At 49.4% G+C, this 27,260-nt stretch overlaps 1 protein-coding gene across 1 annotated transcript; it reads left to right on the plus strand.

The window, feature by feature from the left end:
* On the plus strand, positions 1-27,260 carry LOC142424222 (interferon-induced protein 75-like). The gene is made up of 8 exons (XM_075529341.1): positions 1-201; positions 9,008-9,155; positions 12,820-12,988; positions 15,234-15,500; positions 16,433-16,516; positions 24,886-24,990; positions 25,795-25,937; positions 26,558-27,260. The coding sequence occupies exons 2-8, from the start codon at positions 9,009-9,011 to the stop codon at positions 27,080-27,082; spliced, it is 1,440 nt and encodes a 479-aa protein (XP_075385456.1). The 5' UTR covers positions 1-201; position 9,008; the 3' UTR covers positions 27,083-27,260.

The raw sequence follows: 27,260 nt of genomic DNA on the forward strand, positions 1-27,260 counted from the left end.
GCTCAGCTTCCTGTTCCCTCTGCTCTGCAGTTTCACTTTCTCTGCTCAGGAGCCTGGCCCTGGCTGCCTCTCAGGGCACAGACTTCTGGTGCTGTTCTCTCAGCCCAATCCCCCCACCCCACTCCACACCCCCCCGGGGGGCTCTGGCCCAGCACAGGGCCTCAGGGGCAGCAGCAGCAGCAGCAGGAGCAGCAGCAGCAGGTGGGTGTCCTGATCTCCGACATCACGTCCAGCCAGGGCAGCAGCCTGGACCTGAGCAAAGGAACTGGAGGCTTCCTCGTTGTCAAATGGCGGGAACCCTTAAAATGGCTGGGGGGCATCAGTGGGGGTGGGGGAGGGTATAAGCAAAGAGCCCCGGACACGCAGGTCTGCTCCTTAAGGACTCAGCAGAGGACGCCTGAGAAGGCAGGGGCAGCAGTCACACGCCTCACTCTGTTTTTCTCCAAACTCACCTGCGCCTGTGCATGAGTCACCCTGTAACCACAGCCTGATTTCTGGGCCGGGGTCTCTGCCCAAGAGGGCAGCCCAGTCCTTAGCCAGCCTGCTGCTGAGTGCCAGAGGGAGTGGGAGGCCAGGGTGGGCGGCGGGGCTGGGGGTGGGGGGGCAGGAATCCAGGCAAGCACATGTCATTCCTTCGCTGGCGTGTCATGAACTCGCTGCATAGTTTCGGTAAGCACATGCATGATGGTTTCCTGGTGGCCCGTGGGCTGGGAGGGACCCTGAGGTGGGGTGTTCCTCCATCCGGCTGCAGGCGGGAGAGTCCTGCTTACACGGACACCAGCGGGGTCTGGGATTGTTCTTATAACGGTCTGTCTTACCCAATTTACTAAGCAGGTTTGCTGTCACGTTGTCTTTGCCTTCCTCTGGAGTTCACAGATGAACCAGCTGACACCCTGTCATGCTGATTGACTGATCTGTCTGTTCGCTGGTGATACTTCTTACCTTTTTCCCACTTGGATGCTTGTCTTTTCTTTATTGCTCTGATAGGTTTCTGTCCATCAGACGAGCTGTGCCTTGGCTCTCTGAGATGCAGCCTTGAGCGCTGGTGAGGAACGTAGTAGAATTAGCTGTAGACAGACTGTCCCTGCTGTGCGCAGAGCATCTCGGGCCATCACTTGCTCTCTCAGTGCCTGGGTCCGTCCCTGGGGCTTGGGCTAGTGGCTCTTTCCAGTCAGGGAGGGCGGCGGTGGCTCAGCGGTGGAACTGTCTCCTGCCAGGGCGCGGAGTCAGGCTGATTCCCAGGCACAGCCCCGTCCCCCTCACCCCTACATCAGTGTGCCTCTGTTGCTATGATGCTGATCAGGAGCTTCCAGATTGCGATCAACTAGGAAGAAAGGCCTGGCGATCTCCTTATGAGATCAGCCAGTGAAACTGTGGTCACAGGAGTGTGATTTGCAGGCTGTCGTGGGAACAGAGCGAGAGCAGGCAGGCCGTGGCATTCTTTCCCACTGCGCATGGAGCCCAGGTTCCGGCTGCGCACTGAAGGAGCGCTATGGCTGGCCCGCGGGGAGAGTTCTCAGGAGGTCCCGGCCGCAGTATCACCAGTGGGATTAAGAGCTGCAGACAGGTAGGGGGTTCTGTCTGCTGTTTGCCCTCTCAGCACCACATTCTGCAATGTTGTGTGATAAAAACATCAGTCTTCTCTTCCCATCACTCCAGCTCATAGAGTCATTCCCAGGAAGTCCCAGCGAGGTGATCCGTTGTCCCCAGGTGCTTCCATACAGGGAACGTTGGTCTGGCTGGGATCTGTGGTTGTTAGGACGCCAGGTCGCCCTGGTGGCATGGTGGTTATGCATTGGGCTATTCCTCAAAGTCAGCGCTTTGAACCCACCAGCGGCTCTTGGAAGAAGGACGAGGCTGTGTACAGCTTGTGAGGAGTTACAGTGTTGGAAACCCACAGGGGCAGTTCTACGCTGTCCTAGGGTCATTATGAGTCAGGATCAACTGCATGGCAGGGAGTTTGAATGGCGTCAGGTAAGGCTCTCATGGTCGCCCCCCTCCCGCCCCCGTGTTAGCCCACATGCTGGTGATGTACAGGTCAAACGTGCTCACTGCTCACCATAAGCTTGGTGGTTTGAACCCACCAGCCGCTCTGAAGGAGACAGATGTGTACATATGTTTCCATAAAGATCCACAGCCTTGGGACCCCTATGGGACAACAGAGACTGGCCAAGAGGTTTGCTGTGAGTTGGAGCGGACTGAAAAACACAGAGTGTTGGCTGTGTAGACATTTCTGTTTGCTGGTTTGATAGCCAAGAATCCCTACACCATTGTCATCCCATTCCTCCTCTTCTTCCCTGAGATGTCATATGCAAAAGTATCATCTGCAGTGTGGTGTGTACGTGTTCAATACAGGTGCACACACATATTACACCTGTGTCTGGCTCCTATTTATTTCTATCTATGTCTCCCTCTCGGTAAGTGAGAAGGGGGCTTGGAGGCCTTGGGGGTGCACTGTTCATGTGCTCCCTGCTGCAGGTCTAGTTCACCCAGGGGGCCCACGAACGAAGAGCTGGGGATCCCATCCAGGAAGCCAGTCACTGGCGCCGCTGTGGGGCACCGTCCTCCCAGACACCCAGGAGGCTCCCACTGGTCGGAACAAACTCTAGAGCAAGTGGTTCGGGTTTGGCTCCTACTTTTTAGGCTAGGTGAGGGCCAAGCCTTCTTCCTTGTCCTTATCCTTTCTTTTTCCCACCTCCTTTTTCTCATGTTTAACGCCCTTCCTCAGAGCGTCTTCCAAATCTGCCACCGAAGCATCGACTGTCTGTACCAGGCTGCAGCTAAAGTTTAAACCAACCCCCAGAAACAATTCTAGGGCCTCTTCTTGGTCTAAGCTTCTCCAGCCTGGGCGTCCAGCCCCCTCGCAAGCCCCCCAGTGCTCCCAAACTGTTCGTGTTCTCGCGACGGTCCTGGTTCTGCGCGTGCTCTTCCAGACTAAGCCAGGCTCGCCCTTCCCTAGGAGTACAGGATGTGTCGGGAGGAGAAGGTGCTTCCCCCAGTTCCCGGGTGTCTCTGAAGGGGTTTCCTCATCATGTGGTCAAGGGATGTTGCTTTGCTTGATCCCCCCCTGGTCCTCCTTGGCCTGTGTTACTGCTCCTTCGGCGTCTAGCTGATCCTGGCTGTGAATCCATGCTTGTGGAAGGACTACAGGCTAATGGGTGCAGATGGGCACAGGAGTGCCCATTTTCCCATCAGGCCTTTCTCCTGATCAGAAATATGGGCTTAGGGTTCCCAGGATAAATGAGCGGGTGCCATGTCACATTTCACTGAAGATGGAGGATCTTAAGCATTTGTGTGTGTGTGTGTGTGTGAGTGTGTGTGTTATGCATGTTTTTGCAGGCTGTTGAAGACCATAGATTCCTTCTCAGACAAAATTACAGGTATTAAAATGCACTCCTCATCAGCCCATCAAGTCACAAGATCTAGTGATGGGTCTCATGCTCCCCAAGGGGGACACACATCCTGTCCTTCAAAGAGGCAACCACATGTATGCTGTATTGTGACAATGGTCACAAAGTCACACCTCCCTGGCTTACCTCCTACATGCATCATGGGAAATCTCCCACATTTAAGACCAAAGCTAATGAAACAAAGAAAATATCTCCAGGACTGGGTACCTTTGAACTCCGTGGAACTCTGTTTAAGGGTGTGGGGCTGGGAACATTCTGAAGGTTGGCAGCCGTGACAACCACTACAATGAAGATGGCACCGTCAGACGGCACTACCCCAGAGCAAGAGACAGATGGTGTGGGCACCCGAGTCATAGCCTCCCTGTCCTTTGTCCTTCCTCTTGTGTCTGTCTATGGAGGTCTGCGCGTCCTCAAGCTCTGCATGTTTTTCCTTCTGCATTTTGTTCTGGGGATTTTTTTTTTTCGGTGTGGTAAAAGATACATAACACAGAATATTCCACCCTGACCATTTCCAGTGTACCATTCACTGGCATTAATTAAATTCAATATTTTATGCAACACCATCATCAACATCTATTTCCTTAAGTTTTCATCACTCCATACAGATGCTATAAGAACCGTCTCCTCTCGGGCTCTGGTGACCACTAGTCTGCCTTCTGCCTCTATGAATTTTGTTATCCCACATGTTTTATGTAAGTGGGGTTATATAATATTTGGTCTTGTGTATCTGGCTCATTTCACTGAGCATGCTGTTTTCAAGGCTCATCCACGCTGTAGTAGGTCTCAATCCATCATTGTTTGTATAGCCGCGTCACTCTCTATTGCATGCGTAGACCACCGTCTGTTCATCTGTGGGTGGGCACCTGGACAGTTCCCCGCTTAGCAATTGCAAACCAGGCTGCCATGAACTTTGGTCGACAAATATCTATTTGAATCTCTGCTTTCAATTATTTTGAGAGTTGGATAGGTGGCTCTTAGGGAAATTCCGTGTTAAACGCTTGGAGGAATCCCGGCAATATTTTTTCCTGGCACCCTGTGGCCCCACCATGAGGCTTCTCCAGACAGAGACATGTTCAAGGATTCCCAGGTTTCTCCTGGGCCCAGTGGTCATGACCTCTGCAGCTGCCTACGAACAGATGAAGATTGAATAACCTGGTGACCATTCTGTTTTCGATGTCATTATGCGATTGACCATCTTAAAGGTGACCCTAGGCTTCCTTTTCTTCTTGGCATGTGTTCCTCCAGAGCTCAAGCCTCTCCAACTGTGTTACCTCCGCAGGATCGCCCCAGGCAATAGTGGATAGTAGGTGTCTCCTGTTCTCTGGCTTGCAGGACTTTCTCACAATCTGGAGACCCCAATAGCATCTCTTCTTGTTTTCCCGCGCTGTTTAATGCAAACCTTTTAGCTTTGAGAATGAAGTCAGGCAGACAGGGTTGCTCAGTCTGACCCAGGGATCCAATCTTTGAAATTCATCCTTAAAAGCAAAACAAAACAAACTCACAGCCATCGAGTCAATGCCAACTCATAGCAACCCCGCAGGACAAGGTAAAACTGCTCCTGTGAGTTTCCAAGCATGGAACTCTTTACGGAGGAAAGAGCTCTGTCTTTCTCCCAGGGAGTGGCTGCTGGTTTTGAACTGCTGATCTTGAAATTAGCAGCCTGAGACATAACCACTCTGCCTCCAAGGCTCAAAATTAGTAATTCGCTGCAGTTTAAATTCTCTTTGACATGACACACCTTTGGAACAAGTAGAATCCAGGTATGTTGGTTGGTTTTTAAAAAAATCTTGAAGTTGGTTGGATCTCTTGGTAGTGCCTGTGTTTTCTTGTTAATTTGTCAGAGAATTTCATCTGTGGGGTTTTTTAAGGCCGATTTCAACCTTCTTATATTTTCTTGTGATCTGCTAAAAGTCAGTTTTCATAAACGATCTGTTTTGAGAAGCAAAATTGATACAGAATAAACCAAGTGCACTGTTTCTCTTAATCATGTCTTCTCTCTTCCATGTCTTTCTTTATTTTTGCTTGAAAATATGTAGGAGATTATGACTGGTCTCTACATTTTCTAGATATTATTAGCTTTCTTCTGGACTTTTTTTAGCGCTGCCTCTATTTCTTAAACATTGCTAGTGTGTGCTTTCCTCTGTAGTCCACACAAGCATGGTGAATTGAGCTCAGTGTGTCCATTCAGCTTAGAACTTATCAATATAAGACTGGAACCAGAAATCCAAAATTTATTCCCAGTTCTACCACTTCCAAACTGTGCAATTTTGGGAAAGCAGTTAGACCTCTCTACGTTTCCCCATCAATATGATGTAATAATAGGAACCATCTCTTTGTGAAGATTGAATTAGTTAATGCATGTGGAATGCTTAGAATATAGCCAGGTACACAGGGAATGCTGGATAAATATTAGCTAATTTTAATCTCCCATCATTTGTCTCTCAGTTGTACTGGGGTGACTTGCATATTGCTAAGAATCTGGAAATTGATACTAATTGTATTTCATATACCAACAGGTCACCCACATGAAACAGGTCCGGCAGGGCTTCCAGATTAAGACAGACTACCGAAAAAAAAAACCAGGGAAAATATCTGACCTCCTTTGGCTTCCCTATCGCCACAAGGCAGGGCTCAGCCATGCCTCCTTGCTCCATCCTTCTTTACGTACTCTGGCAGCGACCTTTCCTCGCCCACCCCTCTGTAGTTACGCTGGGCTGTGGCAATTTGTTGTGCTGCCACACAGAACTCACAGACAGTGCTCACAATCAGGAAGTGTATTAAAGAAGTTAATAGGTTACTTCAAGTCAGTATTCTCACCGCTCTCGAATCAATACTGACTCACAGTGACCCTGTAGGACTAGGTCCTGCCCCTGGGAATTCCGGAGACTGTCACTGTTAATGAGAGTAGAAAGCCCAGTCTTTCTCCTACGGAGCGACTGGTGGCTTAGAACTGCTGACCTTATAGATCGCTGCCCAACTTGTAACGACTCTGCCCGTATGCAGTCATTGATCCACAGCAACACCTCTCCTGGCCAACGACAAGTCCATTTCCAGTCCTCAGCCTTTGGGTCACGTGGTCCCTTGTCCTCTGCCTTTCTGGACTAGGGCCCTTTCCCACAAATCCGTCTCAGTGTCGTGGTCATGGTGCTGCTCCCTTGCTCTGCCTCACAGTCTCTGTGCCACAAGCTTTGGTGTTTCAACCTGAGGCTCTGCCACTTCAAACTTGGCCCCTTCTGGAACATACTTCTCCTCTGCTCCTTCTTTGGAGATGGCTTATCCTTATAGTGTGTGCTGGGGAGTGGGAGGGGGTTGAAAAGCGATATTAAGAAATGTCACTCCATCTCCTTATAGAAGGGACTCGGGGAGGAGACGAGCCAGTCAGGGTGTAGGATAGCACCAATGAAACATACATCTTTCCTCTAGTTCTCTAATGCTTCCTCCCCCCCCCCCCACTATCATGACCTCAATTCTACCTTACAAATCTGGCTAGACAAGAGTATGTACATGGGTACAGATAAGAACTGGAAACACAGGGGATCCAGGACAGATAAACCCCTCAGGACCAATCATGAGAGTAGCGATACCAGGAGGGGAAGAGGAAGGTGGGGGAGAAAGGAGGAACCTATCACAATGATCTACATATAACCCCCTCCCTGGGGGGTGGACAACAGAAAAGTGGGTGGAGGGAGACATCGGACAGTGTAAGACATGAAAAAATATAATAATTTATAAATATCAAGGGTTCGTGAGAGAGGGAGGGGAAAATGAGGAGCTGATTCCAGGGGCTCAAGTGAAGGGAGGACATTTTGAGAATGACGATGGCAACTAACGTACAAATGTGCTTGACACAATGGATGGATGGGTTGTGATAAGAGTTGTACGAGCCCCCAATAAAATGATTAAAAAATAAAAGAAATGTCACTCCGTCCCACAACCTGGCGATTCATTAATGAATGTCACCTGACATCTCAACCCGCCCAACGGTTGTGCAGACGGCGAGAGCCAGGCTCCACTTCGCGGGGTCTTTGGTGGGGCTGCCGAGAGTTGGAGTCACTGTGAGAACGACCCTCCAACACAGCGGCCAACGTGGCTCCAAGGAGAGCGTGAGATCAGCAGCCGAGTGTGGGATCTGCAGCCTTTGGGAATGGGATCCTCTTGCAGGTCATTCCCAGCACCAGGTTCCTCAGGGTCGTCCTGGTTCTCTGCATCCACGGTCTTTTAGGCAGATGCTATTTTAAAAACTAGATTACATCTCTATTTTCTAAAATGGCTTGATTGGCATACAATCTGCACGCCATAAATCAATTATATCAAGAAGAATTGTACAATCATTTCCCCAATCAGTTTTAGAACGTTTTCTTCCTTCTGGGACTCATTGTTATTAGCTCCTCACTTCCCCCCCAGCCTCCCCTGCCAGACCCCAAGAAACCAATAATCCAGTCACCATCTCTGTAGATTTCCCCCCCTCCCAACAGTTTTATTACCATATAATTCACATATTATGCAATTCAATAGTTCAGTGTTTCAACAGAGTTACCTATCCTGGGTTTGGGATACAGAAAAACATACAAAAAATCCTACCAACAATAACAAAGTAAAACAGAGAAAAACCTCAATCGAAAAGAGAGTCCAAGATATTCAAAACTGGAGAAACTTTAAAATGGATCAATAGGAAGATCATGTGATCAGGTGTTAAATTTTAACCTGATTACATCTGCCACGATCCACTTTCCAATGCTTTCTGCATAATAGCCAGGGTAGTCTTATCCTTGGTCTATGGTTAGAGAAACTTAATACTTGTGTATTTCTCCTTCGATTAAAAATAAACAAGGGAGGGAGGGGGAAAAAAAAGAGGACCTGATGCAAAGGGCTTAAGTGGAGAGCAAATGCTTTGAGAATGATTGGGACAGGGAATGTATGGATGTGCTTTATACAATTGATGTATTTATATGTATGGATCGTGATGATAGTTGTATGAGTCCCTAATAAAATGTAAAAAAAGAAAAGAGGAGAAAAAAATGATTAGGGCAAAGAATGTACAGATGTGCTTTATACAATTGATGTATGTATATGTATGAACTGTGATAAGAGTTGTATGAACCCCTAATAAATTGTTTAAAAAACAAACAAAAACAAAACCCAATCCTAAGGCAACATTTAAATGGGTCAAAAGGAAGATCAAATAAGCTATTCTATTTTAACCCGACTCTATCCACCGTAATTAGCTTTACAATGCTCTCTGCCAATGACAACACTATTCACGCCCCTGGGCTGTGGTCAGAGGGGCTTCAGGGACTTATGCAAATAGGTTTGGGACTTCCGCCTTCGTCCATGGTCCTCTACAAACCAGGGGTTCACAACTCACGCTCTGATTCCATTCCCTTCCTCTGATTTGGATTATATTATTTGGAATCCTTGGATCACACAGGCTGGCGTGCTTCTTCCATATGGACACGGGCAGCTGCTATGTCCAGAATTGCTAAGGGATGCCCTTTGGAACCAGCATGCCTTCTGCTGGAAGCCTGTTGAACACAGACGAGAGTGCCCCATGCTCCGCAGTCTTCGCTCCTCTGTTCACCTCACGTCTCTCTCTGCAGGATGTTCCCCGTGACCAAGGCCTTGAAAGAGGCCCTTCTTCAACACTTCCTAGGCCTGAAGCTGGAGATCGCCTATGCCATACACAAGCCCTTTCCGTTCTTTGAGAGCCTCCGAGACAAGTCCCTCATCACTGAGAGAATGTACATGGTGAGTGATACTGACCCCTGCCCTGGGGCAGCCCGGCCCCCCGCCAAGCGTGCCCTACCAGCGAGGTCTCAACCCACAGACCAATAGGACTGGGGAGTCCGGAAGGCCCAATCCAGGCACACTTATCATCCTCATCCCAGATGTGGCTGGTTGGGCAAGAGGGGAACCACAGGGGTCTTCACAACTCCCCTCTCCCAGCGAAAGAGTCTGCCACTCACAGTCATTTCCGGAGTGAGGCAAAGCCAGTGGGAAGCTATGGTTCTGTGGACCAAAATGGCACTGGTTTAGATAATTAGGGGGTTCAACACATTTCCTGAGCCTGAAGCCCAGGTAAGTGCTGCATTGGTAGAAAGATTCGACTGTGGCATGGCTATTTCCACCCCTCAGAGGGGCCTCCTTGACCTCCCCAGGTAACCCTGCTCACCCTCTCTCAAAAAAGTTATATTCTCACTCTGCCATACTGAAGAAATTGACTATTTGCCTTATCCGTGTTTGCTATTTAATGCCCATCTGGGCTGCACCAGGTAGATCTGACCCAAGGAAGCACTCAATGAGCCTGGTGGGTGCTCAGGAAACACTTTTCTATCCCTTCTCCCAGCCGTGTGTTTGATTTTGCCCACGCTCTCAGGAGCCCTTGTGGTATGGTGGTTATGTAACAGAACCACAGAGCTCCTAACCCCAAGGTCAGCGGTTTGAAACCACCAGCCACTTCAGGGGAGAAACATGGGGCTTTTACTCCCATAAAGAGCAACCGTTTCAGAAGCCCACAGGGCCAGTGACCCTGTCCGATAAGAGTTCTGAGAGTCAGAACCGACCCAGTGGCAGTGAGTTTGAGTGAGATACTCTCAGGAAGAGGTTTCCAGACATTCTCGCTGGAGCTGGACCCCACTCAAGACAACCGGAGTCTAAGACAGCAGAAGCGGAGGGCAATTAGCAGAATGTCCGCTTAGGTCCACGGAACAGGGTGCACTGAAGCATCCTTACCAAAGCTTTAAAGAACTCATCACACAATAGCTTGCTTTGAATGGCCTTGGAGGGTGCAAACAGTTAATACGGTGACTACTAACCAAAGGCTGGAAGTTCAAGTCTCTCCAGAGGTATGTCAGGAGAATGACCTGCTGACCTGCTTCCAGGACAGCAGCCCTTGGAAACCCTGTGGAACACGGTTCTGCTCCGACCCACAAGGGTCCAGCGTTAGGGGAGTTAGAGTTGGCTCCCCTGGTTTGCTTACTTGGACCCCACTTTTCTTTCTTAAAATTTCTCTTTCCTCAAATATTCCTTGGAAAAAAAGCCCAGGCCCCAAAGTCTATTTTTGGTATACCCTGGGGACTGCATTACTCTGTTCCCCTTGCTGTTCTGTTCCACACCCTTAATGTTTTGCCTCGGTGTGGTGGGATCAGATTAGGCAGGATTCCCATACTGTGTCTCTAGTGTTGTCCCCTGTAGGGTTCTGGATCAGTGAGGCATGTCGTGTCTCATAGTGGGGCCGGCTATGTGGTCCTTTCTGTGGATTAGCTTCTCTGAGTGGGAATATTGTCCCCAATGCTTGGTGGGTTAGGATGTGCTCCACTCTCTTTTCTTCCCCTTTATTTGGCCCCGTGTCCTCTGATTAGACATGTCTCTCTCCCGGAGCTGCAGATTCAGTGTTGTTCTCTGAAATAAATTCTTCTAGTGGGAGGTGCAGGTGTTCACATAGTTGGGATTGGGGCCGGCCCCTAAGACCTCTCCACTGGTTCCCTACTCCATGCTGACATGTTGCATTCACATCTTGGAGCACTGGGTTGAAGTCTGGTCCCTCTTTCCCTGTGGAGATATAAACAATACCCTCCCCTTGGGTGGTTAGTGCCCTGTGCTAGTGACAGTAAATCTTTATGAGAAAAGGAAAACCTCAATTTTCTCCCAAGAAACACAAGGTTTAAACCACCAACCTTCTGGTTAGCAGCCCAATGGACTTTCCCATAGTGCCAACAGGGAGATAGCGATCTATGTATACATATAACTTTATGCCTCCCCTAGGTGCCTGTCTAATTTTAACAGCCAGTTTTGTGTTGTATGGATAGTTCTTTTTGAAAAGTTCATCAATGCTTCTTTATTCAATTGTCAGTTTTCACATGGACCTGAGGCTATTGAAAACAGGGTAGACGTCAGTCCTGCGAGTGACATCTTTGTTTTTTAACACTAAGAAGAAGTCGTTTGCAACAGCTTTGTCTAATGCAGCAGTTCCTTTGGTTTCTTGACTTTACCTGCAGGGGCTTTGCTGTGGACTCAAATACAGTGAAACTCCGGATAAGTTCGTGATGGGGCTTTCTGGTCCAGATGTGATGACCTCTGTGTTAGGCGAAAGTATACTCCATACTAAAGATTAGAATCTTCATCAGTAAAGTGTTTTGTTTTCTTTACCTTCGGTAAGCAAAGTCGTGTTATCTGCTCTTGCAGGTTGTAAGCGAGTCTTCCGACAATCTTGCCGCTGCGTAATAGTCACATGGTCTAGCTTCTTGTCTTACTTGCTAACGATACAGACTGAATAAATATGGCAAAGGATGCAAAGACACATAGATAGTTCTTTAAGAACACAAGACTTTTAAAAAAATTAATTAAACCGAACAAGGGGTCTAAGGAGTTGTCGTGGCGTAGTGGATTACGTAATGGGTTACTAACTGCAAGGTCAGCAGTTGGAAACCACCAGCTGGTCCATGGGAGAAAGATGAGGCTTTCTGCCCCCGTAAAGAGTTACAGTCTCAGAAGCCCTCAGGGGCAGTTCCATTTTGTCCTAGAGGGTGGCTATGAATTGGAATCAAGTCAATGACAGTGAGCTTGTTTTTCTGCAATGTATTGTTTGGTTTTAAGGGGGATATTTTTGGGTTAAGGGGAAACATTATCTCAGGACAAGAATTTCGTCCAGCTTCCGTGGTTCCAAAAAGTCTAAAGTCTACGGGAATTTGAAAGACTCTTCTGCATTTTCCCCATTTTCATCAGGATTCTTCCATTGACTGCTTGGTGTTCAGTAATGGCGGCCCAGAAGCATGCAGCTGTTCTTTGAGGCAATTCGCTTCACATTCACACTCTTCTCCTATTCCTGCCTCTCCTTGCCCCTCAGTGGCTTCAGGCAAATAGAGATCATTGTGCCCTGGATGGCTGTGGGCCAACACTCAAGACTCTAGCTCTACCCAACAAGCTAAGAGGTTGGACAGATGCCCCAGCAAGTCGTTAGGCCAATTAACCGGGATGTTCCAAAACACTATGTTCCAAAACACTATGAATCCCCAAACAAAGAACCAACCAACCACGACATATTTGGATATACAGAAGTAGTCTCAGCAACTACTCTTTTAAAAGATAAAAAAAAGAAAAAGTGTTACAAGCTCCTTCTTAAGCATCTCAAACAGCTTTCTGACAACATCTTATTAGGTGCCTTCCGGTCGGTTCTAAGTCATCGTGGCAACAGAACACAACCTGGCCCGGTCCTTTGCCACCCTTGCCTTCTTGTTATGTTTGACCCCACTGGACAGTCCAGCTTGTCGGAGGTCTTCCTCTTCGTGACAACTTTGCGACAGACAACTGTCTGATCACCTTCCAGTCAATGTTACAACTATTTATAATAATCCTTCATTCTGTTGTTTTTCTTTAATTTACAAAATGGCGCCACCTTCATTCTGTTTTTAAGGAATCCCTGGAGGCCTATCAAAACTTGGTCCCTGTATCCAGAGTGGTGCACAACATTCTCACCCAAATGGAACCAACATTTGACCTGTCACTTCTGATGGCCTTGTTCAGCCCAATCAACCTGCGTGAATACCCCACCCTAATGAAGATTCTCAGGAGCTTCGAGCGCGGTAATGAGACTTGGCCAATGCTTTGGGGGGTGCAGACGCATGCAAGGTACTGCTATGTGAAAGGCTTAGCTTGTTTTCACTTTGGTGCACTATGTACCCCATGTTCCCACGCTTTGGGAAGCTGTGGGCCAGACTCTCACACAGGTGTGGCAGGAAGCATGACCCATGGCTGCCACTGACATGACTCTCTGATGAACCTCCATCAGACACAAACGCTTCTGTCTTATCTGCTCCATGAATTTGGGGGAATTGTGCAGCGTAAATGATGATGGGTCTCTATGGAATACATCAGATGACAGAGAGACTCCTGTGCAATGCAAAGGTGCAGATACCGGGCCTGGAGGCAGGACAAGGAGAGCCAGAGAGGCAGCGATGTGGATCTGGATGAACCATAATAAGCGTCATTTCTTTGTGTGCTTACTGTGTGCCAGGCATTATGCCAAGCACTGCCTGCGCTCATCATGTGCCTTCAAACCATGAAACCAGTCTGTGACGTTGCTACTCTTGCCACTTACAGATCAGGAAATTAGAGCCCCTCGGGAACTTCCCAGGGCTGTCTGTCTGTGGAGTGACAGAGCAGGGAGACCTGATCGGGTCTCCCCGTGCCAGAGCCCAAGGTGTTAGCTACTTCCTGAATAAGGAGGCACTGGGAGCCAGATGGCAAGCCTGAAGGCGGGAAGACAGCTAGCTGGAGAGGAAGAGGGGGCGCGGGGACAGGAGGAGAGGGCGTGAGAAAGGAATCTCTGGGAATGAAGTCAGTGCAACTGTTGAAAACCAAAAACCAAACCAAACTCTCTGCCATCGAGCCAGGTCCAACTCACAGTGACCTTAGAGGACACGATAGAACAGCCCCTGTGGGTTTCTAAGACTGTATCTCTCGGGGGTGGGGGTTCAAAAAGCCTGTCCTCTTTCTCCCAATGAGGGGCTGGTGGTTTAGAACTGTGAACCTGAGCAGACCAAAAAAAAAAAAAGAACTGTGAACCTTGTGGTTACCAACCCAACGTGTCACCACTGTCAGTAGAATCAAGAGGAATGGCAGCGCTGAGAAGAACGACCTCAAGCTAAGAGGGAAATCACTTTACATTCGAGAGAAATCACCGTGGCTAAGGCATGTGGTTCATTTATCCGAGTACACCAGCGGAGATCATTGTTGTTATGACTGCCTGGTGACATTCTGGTCTGTGACGCGTCCCCACTCGATTCTGGCTCCCAGAGACCCTGTAGGACAGAGGGGGCCCAGTTGGTTTCTGAGACTGCCTCTTCACCGGAGGAGGACGCCTCCTCTGTCTCCCTCAGAGTGGCAGCTCATTTCAAAGTGCTGGCGTGGTGGGTAGCAGCCCGGCGTGTATCTCAGTCCACCACTGGCCTCCTCCTCAAGGGCAGCCAAAGAGAACACGGCAATCTCCGAGCTAGGTGACTTGTCTCTCCTGGCAGCACCGGGGCCGTGATAGGAGAAACTTGGACTTGAAGACCATGCTAAACAGGTCTATGAGGCAGAGAGACTGTAGAGACTGGCTCGGCTGAATCAAGTCTCTTCCTGTGTCAGTAGCTGTGTGACAGGTTGGGGTTCTGTGGGGACATTCGCTCCCACCTGATTTCACATCCCCTTTTCTGTTCCTTTCGTTGGTTGGAGTGCCATTCCTTTTCACAGGAATGATGGAGAGGAAACTCGAGAGAAACCTGGCACTGGCCATGCAGGGCTATGAACCTGAAGTTCAGCAGTTTGAAACCACCAGCAGCTCCAGGGGAGAAAGATGAGGTTTTCTATCCGCAGACAGAGTGAAGAGTCTCAGAAACACGGAAGGGGCAGTTCTACTCGGTGCAGTACGGTCGTTATGAGTTAGAGCAGACTGGGTAGCAATGGGCTTTTCTCTCTTTTTTGGTTCTATGAAAACGATTGCATTCCAGCAATTACATAATTTCCGGAAGCAATGTTAAAGAATGAAATAAAATTCCTGCATAAATAGTCAAATCCAGTGTTATATAAGAAAAGACTTTGGCATTCATTCAGGAGTGAAGTGTACTTAATGTAATGTTGAACAACTAAGAAATAAAATGGAAAAGGATCAGAGATGGAACAATGATGCAGATTAATTCAGCTCTACTTATCCAGGGTAGGGGGACAGACTGAGTCCATGGCTCTGTCCTGTTGGAAATCTTGTATAAAGAATCTCTCTGCTCAAAATAGGCAACCCGGAGTCTCTGGGGTGTTGATACTTGGTATGTGTTCATTCCCCAATCTCAGTTGGCGCCGCCTATGAAGGGTGGGGGAGAGCCACGCCAGTGCTAACTGAAGTCCCAGCTGACCCAGCAGAAGGGACCTCCAAGATCCGACATCCACACCAGGACCACCAAAGACGACTACTACCCCTACCTCCGCCGCCTTCCAGTCTGCCAGGCACCCAGAGGGTCAGCCAGCCAGAGGCATGCACGCAGCCAAGCAGACGGCCAAGCCCTGCGGGCCCTGCTGTGGCTCTACCTGGAATCATCCAGGAAGAAAAGAACATTCCAGGTGAGAGAGACCTGGATCTCAGGTACCTAGAACCCCTATCCAGTCTCTTAGTGGTCGGCTCCTTTTCATAAACCCACTACCCATACTCCACCCTTTCCAGCCAAATGATGCTCATTGCCAGGGGCCCAGGTGAAGCCCAGACCCAGAACAGCTGCTTTCCGTGTTCACGAGGCTCCCAGGGCTTCTGTGACAAAGTATATTACCTAGTAGCTTATTAGTTAATGTAAATTAATTCTCTCACAGGGGTTGGTGGTGAGCAGGCTGAATCCAGGGTCTTCAGGGACATGTTCTTTCGATAGACTCTAGGACAGTGGTTCTCAATCTTCCTCATGCCGCAACCCTTTCATACAGTTCCTCATGTTGTGGTGACCTCCCCAACCACAAGATTATTTTTATAGCTACTTCATCACTGTCATTTTTCTACTGTTATGTATCAGGCGACCCCTGTGAAAGGATCGTTTGACCCCCAAAGGGGTCGTGATCCACAGGTTGAGAACCACTGTTCTAGAGGAAGGTCCTGCCCTGTCTCTCCCAGCATCTGGTAGGCACCTGAGCTCCTGGGCTTGTAGATACATCAGTCCAATCTCTGCCTCCATCCTCACCTAACGCCTTTGCTTTGTGGGTTTCTCTGTGTCTTTTCTCTCTTTTCATAAAGACACCGGCCTTATTGGCTACTGTGCCCACCCTACTCAAACCTGATCTGTTAACTACCTACATCTGCAAAGACCCTCACCCAAATGAGTTTACATTCAGAAGTTCAGACGGTAGGGCTTCAGCATACTGTCGTGGGGAACACAATTCAACCCTGCCTGGGTGACACCAACCCCTTGCCCTGGGGTCTTACGGTGTCCGCTTCCCTGGGTAGTTTACCATCACCCTCTCTCTGCTCCCCACTCCCTGTGACCTGATGCTACTGTTCCTCCTCTTCTCAGTGGCCAGTGCCAACTTAGCATCTAAAACCCATGATGGAGAAGACTCACAAGCGCTGCCCAGACTTCCGCCTGGCCCCGTGCAAGGTAATGCTCACCGAGGCTCACTCACCTTCGCTCACAAGGGCTGTGAAGGCCGAGCTCCCACCTGACAGCCTAGAGCCCTGTGCAAGAAGCTAGCAAAGGAAACTGGGTGACACTGAGGGAGAGCAAGGAAGATGGAGCCAGGTCACCCACTCAGGGCCGAGCAGGCTGTCAGGGCGTCTGCCATGGTCAGTGTGATGCTGTGCTGTCCAGAGCACCAGTCACCACGGAGCTGATTCCAACTCATGGCGACCCGTGAGTGTCAGAGCAGAACTGCTCCGTAGACCGTCTGGTGCCTGTTTCTCAGAAGCAGACTGCTTCTTTTCCAGCCATTTTTAGGTGGTCTCAAACCTCCAACCCTTTAGCAGTCCTGTGTGTCAATCATTTGCACCAGCTGTCCAATCAGCCCTGTCATAATGCAAAACCAACCAATGATCAAAGACACTCTTCTGAGTTGAGAGTAACTAGTGACTCTTGGCTGATAAGTTGTTCCCAGCTGACCTTGAGTCCTTTCCAATTCAACCAAGCGTGATCACTGTCATTGTTGACTCATAGCAACCCACTGCGACTTCCCAAGATTGTAACTGTTTATGGGAGTAGAACGTACTGTCTTTCTCCCCAGAGCTGCTGGTGGTTTCAAACTGCTGACCATGCCGGTCACAGCCCGATGCATAATCACTAAGCCACTAGGGCTTCTGAAGCCTTTCAGTCAACTGTAATAGTATTATACGGCTTGGATTCTAAGAGCAACCCTATTGAAATACATTTGGTTCTTGTTACTCATCGGTTGCATATTTGTGAATTTGCCAAATAGCTAACATTTTTTGTCATCCACAAATAAATATCGCAGCAACTTCGCAGTCACTCCTAGGCATGTGCACGGCAGCTCAGTATGGGTTGCTGGATACCTACATCCCCGCTGAGGTGGAATGGAGCTCATTTGGCTAGTGAATGTTCATTGGAACTGACACTAAATACCACAAAACGCACTGCAAATAACAAGAATTTATATGATGAGAATTATAATTGACCAGTGTTTGAAAGGTCTTCTGAAGCTGATTTAGCTTCTAAAATTGTGTTACTTGTCAGATTCCCCCAGTGCTCATTATAAAACAGTTGTATTACACTAACTATAACACTGGTGTATTACTAGACACTGCCTGAAGTGGCATCATGAATTCTGAGCCCTCAAGAACAGAGAGGAAGGGACTGCAACTCATCCTCCTCCCTCTAATGCACATCATGCAGATAAGAAACATAGCAAAGAGGCTACAGCGCTGAAAGAACCCATTGCTGAATTTTCAGAGGCATTAAAAAGCCAGTGCTCTTATTATATTAGTAAGTAACTAATTAAAAGTAAACAATCATCCACTTTCCCATTCGGTCTCCCCATTGTCCTAGTCTTGCAACTCCATCAGCCAATCATGTTGATCCTGTTGGAATAGACTGGTCTTCCTCTTGCAGAGCAGCTGGTGGGTTTGAACTGCTGACCTTGGGGATAGTCATCCAGTGCTTAACCCACTGTTCTCCCAGGGTTCCTTTCTTTCTTAGAACAGCAAAAACTATTAGCAAAACTTGGTATATATGTATATATACATTTATATTAACTTTGCTAATAGTTTATATAGATGTATGCATATATTTGTCATTAACTTAACCAAAAGCCAAACCCACTGTGACTCCATGGGTTACAGAGCAGGACTGTGGTCCACACGGTCTTCTTGGCTATAATCTTGGCAGAAGCAGCTCACCAAGCCTTGTCCCCTTCAACACTTTTGGGAGGGATGATTCTGAACATCAACCTCTAGGTTAGTAGGTGAGTGAAAACTGTCTACCACAGAGCCCACTAGGCCTGGGGCACGGTGGTTTCCAACTGTACCCCTCGCGGTGGGCAGCCCAAAGTGTAACCCACTACACCACCAGGGCTCCTGGCGCAGGCAGGTCACAGGCACCATTAAGTACAGGCTGCCTTCTGCCTTCATTATATCTTCAGGCAGCCCTGGAGTACATGAAAATACACAGCATACAGCTTCCTCCTCTTTCTCCCAAGATGAAGTAGTCACAGACCAAGCAGTTATGGAATATACACGGGCATCTAAGCAATAACATCTCTTCGTTGTACAGCAAAGGAATTCCCCTTCATTGTCGTCAGGAGAATCCAATGTCACCACCTACCGGCGCTCCCACCTTCATCCCTGGGCAAGCCCTGCCAAGAGCCCTTATTTCTCTTCCCCCAAAGAAGGGGAACTTCTCAGACGGAGCTCTCCACTGTCGAAGTATCTTTCCCCTGGTCCAGTGTGACTCTCACACAGGTTAACAGATTCCAAGGAGCTTTCTTGCCTGACTGATTCCCAGTCCTGCATCCATCTTCTTCTCTGCAATTACCTCCAACCCTTTCCCATCAGTTCTGACTGTGGGAATGAATTCTCTCTCTTTGGTCAGTGGTGAGAGAAGATGCTCCTGGACCAAAAGGCCCTAAAGAGCCCCTGAGCCTATCTGGCCCCCTCCTGCAAACAAGAACTGTGAGGGTGGCCTTTCTCCTGCGTGTGCCAGGAGGGTGTGTTAGAGGCACTTTGTCTCTTTCATCCACACTCTCTGCAACTTCTTCACTGATCTCCATGGCAAGTATAGGGAAATTAGATAACATTTATGGCCCTGCAAGCCTGCTCCCATGGGCATTAATTTTTCTGAAATCCTTTGTTGTTGTTATTTGCCATCGAATCACCTCTGACTCGTGGTGATCTACGTGAAACAGAACAAGTTGTTGCCTGATCTTGCCCCATCTTCATGATCGTAGATATTTTTGAGTTCATTGTACCCACTGAGCAATAACTCCCTATCGCCCCCTCCGTCCACCCTCTGCTAACCACTAATCAACTTTATTCTCTGTGCTTTTCTTTATTCTAGATACTTCATGTACACGGACTCATACAAAATTTGTTATTTTGTGTTGCACTTTATTAGCCAGCATAATGTCTTCCAGGCTACACCACTTTGTGTATTTCTTCATTTGGCAATAGGCCCCTGGGTGAGTGCCACCTTTGGACTATTGTAAGGAGTCCTGGAGGTGTAGTGGTTACACATTTGGCTGCAATCCACAAGGTTGGCAGTTTGAAACCAGCAGCCACTCAGAAGAAGAAAGATGGAGCTTTGTGCTTATGCAGTTATGTCCTCAGAAATTCATGGGGGCAGTTCCCCCTGTCCTATAGAGCTGCTAGGAGTTGGCATCAGCTCGATGGCAGGGCTTTGGATGTTTGGCTACAGTGGATCATGCTAGAGTGCATACTGAGCCACAAATACGTGTGCGTCGCTGCTTGCCAGTCTTGTGAGTGTACGTGCACTAGAAGTGGAATGGCGGAGGCACATGGTAGTTCTCCGTCGAACTTTGGGGGAACCACCGAAGGTTTCCACAGGACCACACCATCTTACATTCCCACCAGCCATGGCTGAGGATTCCGACCTTTCCGTTTCCTGCGCTTGTTGTGCCAGCCGGTCTGATAATAGCCATCCCAGCCGGGTGAAATATCTGGGCTGAAACCGAAGAACAATTGAGCAGACGGCACAGACCAAGCAGTGTTTCATTCTGTTGCACAGAGGGCCGCTCTGAGTCGGAGCTGACTCAGTGGCACCTCACAGGAACAACAGCGGTGGGTATGTCATGGTGGTGTCTGCTTGCCTTTCCCTAGCGGCTAGTGACAGTCAACAGCTTTTTACTTGCTAGGTGTCTGTCTTCTTTGCGTAGATGTCGATTCAAGCCCAGGTAAATTGGACGGCTTGTCTTCTGTTGTTGAGTTGTAGGTTTCACACACACACAAATATGTTCTAGACATTAATTCCTTATCAGAAATACAGTTATTGAACATTTCCTTCCATTCTATCGGTTGGCTCTTCTCTTTCTTGCTACTTCTTCATCTTCTTATTTATTTATTTGGTCTTCACTTTTTTGATAAAGGCGTTTGATGCACAACAGCTTTTAATTTTGATGAAGTTCAATTTATCTATTTTTTTTCTTGTGTTGCCTGTGTTTTTGGTGTCTTTTCCAAGACACGCCAACTCTAAGAGAACCCATTGTGTGAAGCTTTGGGTCTTGCAGCTCTGTCCCTTCCTTTTCTCCCAAGAGCCTGGTGGCTTTACTTCTTGTGTTTCAGTTGTTGACCCTGTGGAGTGGATTTTCACACACCCTGTGAGCTGTGGGCCGATTTCATGCTTTTCAGACGGAGGTACGATTGTCCAAGCATCTTTTGGTGAAAGGCCTCTTCTTCTCTCCTTGAATGGACTTGTCCAAATGCACTGGTCATAGATGCGTGGGATAATGTCTGGTTTCTCAATTCTATCCCTGTTTGCAAGCACCGCACTCCCTTCCACTAAGACTTGAGGTCAGGAGATGTGATTCCTGCAGCTTGGTCTTCTTTTCAAGGCTGCTCTGCTGGTCAGGGCCAGTTACAAATCCGTATCAATTGGCAGATCAGGTTTCCTAAGACTGCAGGAAGTCCCATGAGATCACTGAGTGGGCCCATCTTGCTCTTTGCTCTGTATCTCCCTCCTCCGTGCGTCACACAGTTGGGACTTCATGACTATCATAGTGAGCCAACTTACTTCTTAGAGACCTGCCACAAATAGGCCCTGTATCTTTTTCTTGTGAAGCTGGTCACGACTGGAGCGCATGATCTGCCCATCCTGCTTGCTTCCTGGAAGTTCCGTGAGGTCAGAATGTACGTAGCTCGGTCTTGCTGCTGGGTGTCCCCCATGTCTCACACAGCTCAGGCTTAAAGGACTCTTCTTCATCACGCCTCAGTACCCACCTCAGGGCTGCTGTTTACCCACACAGTGCATTTGTGCGATTCAGAACAGGAAGATGTCCCTTTGCCCCAACATTTTGTCTACATCTGTCAGGCTATTAAAGAGCCTTGGTCATGCAGGTTAACTGCAAGAGTGGTAATCAAAAGACCGTTGGTTCAAACCCACCAGCCACTCTGTGGGAGAGAAAATGCAACAGCATGCTTCCCTACAGATGTACAGGCTTGGAAGTCCCATCATTTAACCTCCGTCCTAGAAAGTAGTGAAGAATCTAAATAGCCTGATGGCAATCGTAACCACACCTTTTGTGGTCCAGTACTGGGAGATGGTGGTACCATCAATCCAGCTCAATTACATCTCAGGTGTGAGTGGTGCCCCCTTGAGGTGTAATTCCACATTTCAGAGGTCATACCCATGCCCTTACAGGGGACAAATGCACTTGGCTCTACATTTTGTCATTGAATCTTCACAATCGCTCACTCACTCACCACCGAATCAACTCCAGCCCATAAAGACGATATAGCACAGCGTAGCACTTGCTCCAGAGGGTGCTGAAGCTGCAAATCTTTACGGGCGCAGTCTCATCTTTCTCCCGTGGAGTGGCTGCTGGATTTGAAAAGCAAACCTTGGGGTGAGCAGCTTAATGCTAAGCCCACGATGACACCAGGGTTGGACAATCATATGTGGGGGCCCTAATAATGCTAAATGGGACCCTCTACTTTTTAATCAACAAAAACAGATTGCTGGTTCAATGCTCAAAATATGATAGTATTATGTAGCCCATTTTTACTGATCCATGAGAAGTTCATGGGCTTGCAAGAACCAAAAACAAATTGTCATGTTCCACTTCCAACTGCTTTCTTCTTGTCACCCAGAGATAAACAAGGCCAGGTACCATCTGCTCTATCAGGACGCTCTGCTGTGTGGGGATGAGATGAGAATGTAGACGTGGGAGTTGGGGTGGCGGGGGGGGCTGGAGCACAGGGAAATCCTGCCAGGGTCCCCCCACATCAGCTCTCCTGCCGCCTCAGCTCTCCGCGCTGCTGGAAGATGGCTTCTGGTTTCACACAGGGAACCCCGAGCTGCAGTGGGTCACACAGATCCTACAGTCTCCTTGGGGCATTTCTGCTGACATGGAAAGAGCCTGGGACGACAAGTCCAGCATGTACTGATCCTGACGCCAGCCCCAGACCATAGAGCGAGGTGACCTCCCGCCACTGTCTCTCCAAATCCGACTCTGCCGTCATCTCTGAAATACGGGTTTCTTCCTGCCTCACAGGTTGTTGTGGGGACTCGGTCACAGCACGTGTTGTATTCACTGTTCCTCTGACTCCCCCGACCCCATCCCTTCCCCCAACCACCGATAGGTCTCTCAGGTGTGTCCCCTGTCTTGAAGGGCACCGTTTCGTCCCCGTGTGCTTTCCCACGCTCGGGGAGAGTCCCTGGAGCGAGCCTTCCGTGTCCTAGTTAGCTTGCTTCCTCCTGCTGTCCGTGGCCTCTGTCAGGCCGTTCCTCTCATTTCCTCCTCTGGCTGTTGATCCCCACGAGCGTCTTTCCTCTGTAACAGACTGTGTCCTAGCAGGCTGCTCGTGTGTCAGGGACGTCAGAGTCCAGGGCTGATAGATGCCCCTTTCTCTAACTCTCCTCCTGTGGACAGTTTTATTGGTGATGGTGAGGTGCCAGTAAACTCAGCGCCCAGCTGGCCACCCCTCTTGGGCTCTCTCAGTCCCGGCAGTGGGTGCACTCCACCCAACAATGCTCCGAGTCCATTTCTCCTACAGCTTGACGGGCCTCCTTGGTGTCAACTGGGGTGAGACCCCTCCTTCCAAATCCACCAGCATTGCTGCCTCTGCGAACATCCAGGCCATATGTGTTTTTTTTGAAGCTACGTGGATCTTAGGTGATGGTGTAAACAATTAACCAGCTTTGCAGCTGTCTTTGGGTCCTCTAGAGAGATCAAACCAATGACACCTATACATGTAAATATCGAGAGGAATTAATATCAAACCATTGCTCACAAAGTTGTAGACATGGCAAAGGACAAGCCTAGGCAGGATCCAAGCCTGTGGTTCAGATATTAGGCTGGAAGCTTCCTCTGACTCATATAGGTGCAAGGGCTACTTTACCCAAGACCAGCAGGGGGGGTCACCAGCTACTGGCTGCAGAATGCATTCCAGGTTGGCAGATCAGATGGCAGCCCCTTAACTCCCAGGGTTGGCAGGCAATATGGCAAGTCATTGGCTCAAGTTCAAGGAGTTGGACGCCACTGAGCCAGATGCAGCATGCAGACTCAGCAAAAGCCAGCAAACTTTCTAGCAGCTTATACCGGAAGTAGGCCATACCCCTAAGAAGACTTCCTTTCAGGACCATCAGGGCTGTAACCTGAATAAGGGATTCCAGTGAACCTAATCATCTTGCATATGAAGGCCGTTCATAGCAGATTCCCTTATGGAGAGGATTACATTGTGCTAGGCCAGATGCTGGAGGATTCCTGGGTCTGGGTGGTTACACGTTGAGCAATTAACTTTAAGATCAGCAACAGGAAACCAACAGCCACTCCATGGGAGAAAGATCAGGCTTCATATTCTCATGAAGAATTCCAGACTCAGAAGGCCACAGGGCCACTTCTACCCTGTGCCATAGACTTTCAGTGAGACAGAACTAACTCAATGGACTGAGTAAGTAAACTGCCAAATCACTGAGAGTCCCGGCCCAGGAAAATTCACATCAAACCGGTTACAGCAGAAACTTGAAAAGGTGAAGGTCTGAGTTCATCCAGAGGCACTTAGGGGAGAGAAAAAAAAAAAAGGCCTGTCAATATATTTCCATAAAACCATAGAACACAGTTCCACTCTGATACACCTGACGGTCAAGAGCGAGAATCAATTCAGTAGCAGCTGGTTCCTAGGTGTGAACATATGTAATGAGAAAGGCATTTCAATGAACACAGAGAACTGTAGAAGGAGGTCCTGGCCACAACAATCTCCGTGGGGGTTGTAACAGTGACTGGAGATGCTGAGTGTGCTGAGGGATCACCCGGATCGGGGACCCACAGCAGCCCAGCTCCCCTTCAATGCAGATTATGACTCATGCACCCTTGCTGGGCAGGGACAGAGCGAGGAGGGCAAACCTACATGTGGGGCTTCAGGGGACAGGTCCCACCCACTAGCCACTTCAGGGGCTGGACACGAATGGTGGCAGCCACTTCTTGCAAGAGCAACAATACACCTAGGCCCCCGTGCTTAGCTTTGCTGACTGACCTTGACCCTCCATGACTGAGCATGCTCAGGTTCTGCGGGGAGCCCCCAAACCCTTACTTTGGAGGGGTCCCTCCTCTCTCATCTGGACTCCATAGTTTGATGGGTTTGAACTGCCAGCCTACCGGTTAGCAACCCAACAGCTTGCCCCACCGCACCACCAGAGCCTCCAGGTGGGCACAAGTTTCTCGGGGCTGAGGATCATCCCACAGTATCCAGTTCTTCTTCCTCTGTAATCCTCATGGAAGTGGCCTGGAGGGCAGGGGGCAGGGGAGAGACCGAAGGAAGACTCAGAGAAGCTAAAACACTCCATTCTAGTTTCAGAAAGGCCAGAAGGTACAGCTGTGGGCATCCACTCTCTGAAGCTGCCCGTGACCTGCGGGGAGGCAGAAGGAGTCTTACACAAAGAAAGGATGAAGCGAGGTGAGCTCCTTTGTTTCTTGCTCCTGGGAACTGCTCCTGGGATAGGGAAGCCACTCCGGGGTCATTAATGCTCAGGAAGCTGACACTGGGAGCTGGACTTCAAAAAGAAAAAAGTGCTTCTTATTGTGCCAAGGCCAAATTTCAATACATCACACTGAGGTTGTGTGTTCCCTAGGGCCCCTGCCAGAAAGAGATGGTTTTAAAGAACCCCTGCAGGAGACTAGAGGTTGACTTCAGGGCCCCGGCTCGAGGGAAGGCTCTCTCTCTCTCTCTCTCTCTCTCTCTCTCTCTCTCTCTCTCTCTCTCTCTCTCTCTCTCTCTCTCTCTCTTTCTCTCTCTGTGTGTGTGTGTGTGTGTGTGTGTGTGTGTGTGGCCCCTGCCCTCTCTCTTGCCCCACCCTGACTGTGCTTGCTGCTCAGTCTATTGGGCCCTCAGTACAACTCAGATGTGCTAAGACAGGAGCCACCCCATCCTGGGAGGACCTCATGAACACAGCAAAGAAAGCCCTGTTCCCCAAGAGGGCCAGCCCACAGGGAGAGGAGGTCGGGTTCTGAGCCCCATTTTGGAGGTCACCCTTCAGTCCCTCACAGGGACTATCTGACTCTCTCCTTCTCCTGGGAGTCACCACCACTCCTGAGATACCTTCAGTGTGAAAGCAAAGAAAGATGGCCTCTCTGCTATGCCTAGTCCACAGCGGTCTCTCTGGACCAGAGAGGGGGACAGTTGCCACGGGGAGGTTGGAGGTTCGGGATGAAGCGCAGGGATGGAAGTGGGGTCCTGGGAAGGCCCGTCTCTGTGCTGCAGGACCCTCAGAGAAGTGCATCCAGGACGAGAAGGGAGCTTGGTTCACACCAAGGGAATTTGAAGTGGCTGGAAAGCGGGCCAAGTCCAAGAACTGGAAGCGGAGTGTGCTTTGCCGGGGACAGAGCCTGGGTCAGCTGCTAGAGGTATGGTAGTGACAAGGGACCGACAGATGGTGGGTTTCCAGGTGGAAGTCACTTCAGCAGACAGCAATGCGAAAAAAAATTCCCAGTAGAGTTCAATAACACAATGGATCATCGGGGGCTGAAACTTTGTAAGATGAGAGTTGTGTGTGATGAAGTTTGGAACGTAGATCGATGCAGGTGGCAGCAACGGAGCTTGTCTGAATGCCCAGAGGATTTTATTGCCAGGAAAGATTTAAGAGGCCTCCTCTGCTGATGGGGTGATGGATTCCCATCCACCCCCCTCCCTGCCACCCCACCCCTCCCACGAAGTTCCACTGCAGAACCAGCTGCATGCAGACCCCTCTGTGCAGCATCCTGGGCCACTCTGTCCATGGTCAGTGTGTCCTGGGGGCTTAGACAGCGTGGACTAGTCTTTACGACCCCAGGACCCATCACAACAACCCCCGATAATATCCACACAACTATTCTTGGGGTGAACGCTTCAGGAGTGGATGTAGAGGGATGGGGGAGGGGGCTAAGTTTTCTGTCCACACATAAACATTCACTGGGACGTGGGAACTTTTCCATTCCCCGAAGAGCATCCAGAGTAACTTCAACCACGGATCCCTTCTCTCTTTCAGAAAGGACTTCTGCTCTGTCCTTCACAAGATCCTGCCAGGAAGCAGCTGGAAAGCGAGAGCGCAGAGGGTGGCAGTAGTGCTGGGGGGGCCTCCATGGTGGAGCCTGCACACCAAGATCGCAGGAGTGCCGGAGAAGGAACGCAGGGTGGTGACCGTGGCTGTGGACCTGACCCGGGTCAAGATCATGATCGCCGCAGTCCCCCTCGTGCCAGCATTGACCTTGGTGACCAGAAGAGCAGCAGTGGCAGGGTGAACAGCAAAGGTTGCCAGGGAGTTCCCCAGCGGGAGCCTGTCCCTTTCCCAGAGAGCAGGAAGGGGCTGGACTGCCCAGCCCTTCCCCCTGGATGGAAGAGGGAAGAAGTGATCCGGAAATCGGGGCTCAGTGCAGGCAGGAGCGATGTCTACTATTACAGCCCCAGTGGGGTCAAGTTCAGGAGCAAAGTTCAGTTGACCAGGGCTCTAGGTAGCATGGTGGATCTCAGCAGCTTTGACTACCGAACTGGAACGATGCTGCCTCCTGAGTAAATCCCGGGCGGAGCAGCACCCATGACCACAGGACAGTCCTCAGCCCAACCAAGGTGTGAGCGCCTTGTGCTCTGGTGGGTTAGGCGGCCTGCCACCTCCCAGGCCCACAGTAAAAATCCACCAGCCACTCAGCCAGATGATTGGTTCTAATGAGTTTAAAATTTACTCTAGTTTTAAA

The sequence above is a fragment of the Tenrec ecaudatus genome, chromosome 13 (assembly GCF_050624435.1).
Source record: "Tenrec ecaudatus isolate mTenEca1 chromosome 13, mTenEca1.hap1, whole genome shotgun sequence".
In the NCBI taxonomy this organism is placed as follows: domain Eukaryota; kingdom Metazoa; phylum Chordata; class Mammalia; order Afrosoricida; family Tenrecidae; genus Tenrec; species Tenrec ecaudatus.

Excerpts from the sequence above, each read along its gene's own strand:
- LOC142424222 (XM_075529341.1), top strand. The coding sequence starts at position 9,009 with ATGTTCCCCGTGACCAAGGCCTTGAAAGAGGCCCTTCTTCAACACTTC. Across the intron at positions 9,156-12,819 it reads TCACTGAGAGAATGTACATG|GAATCCCTGGAGGCCTATCA; the intron begins GTGAGTGATACT and ends TCTGTTTTTAAG. Across the intron at positions 12,989-15,233 it reads TCTCAGGAGCTTCGAGCGCG|TTGGCGCCGCCTATGAAGGG; the intron begins GTAATGAGACTT and ends CCCCAATCTCAG.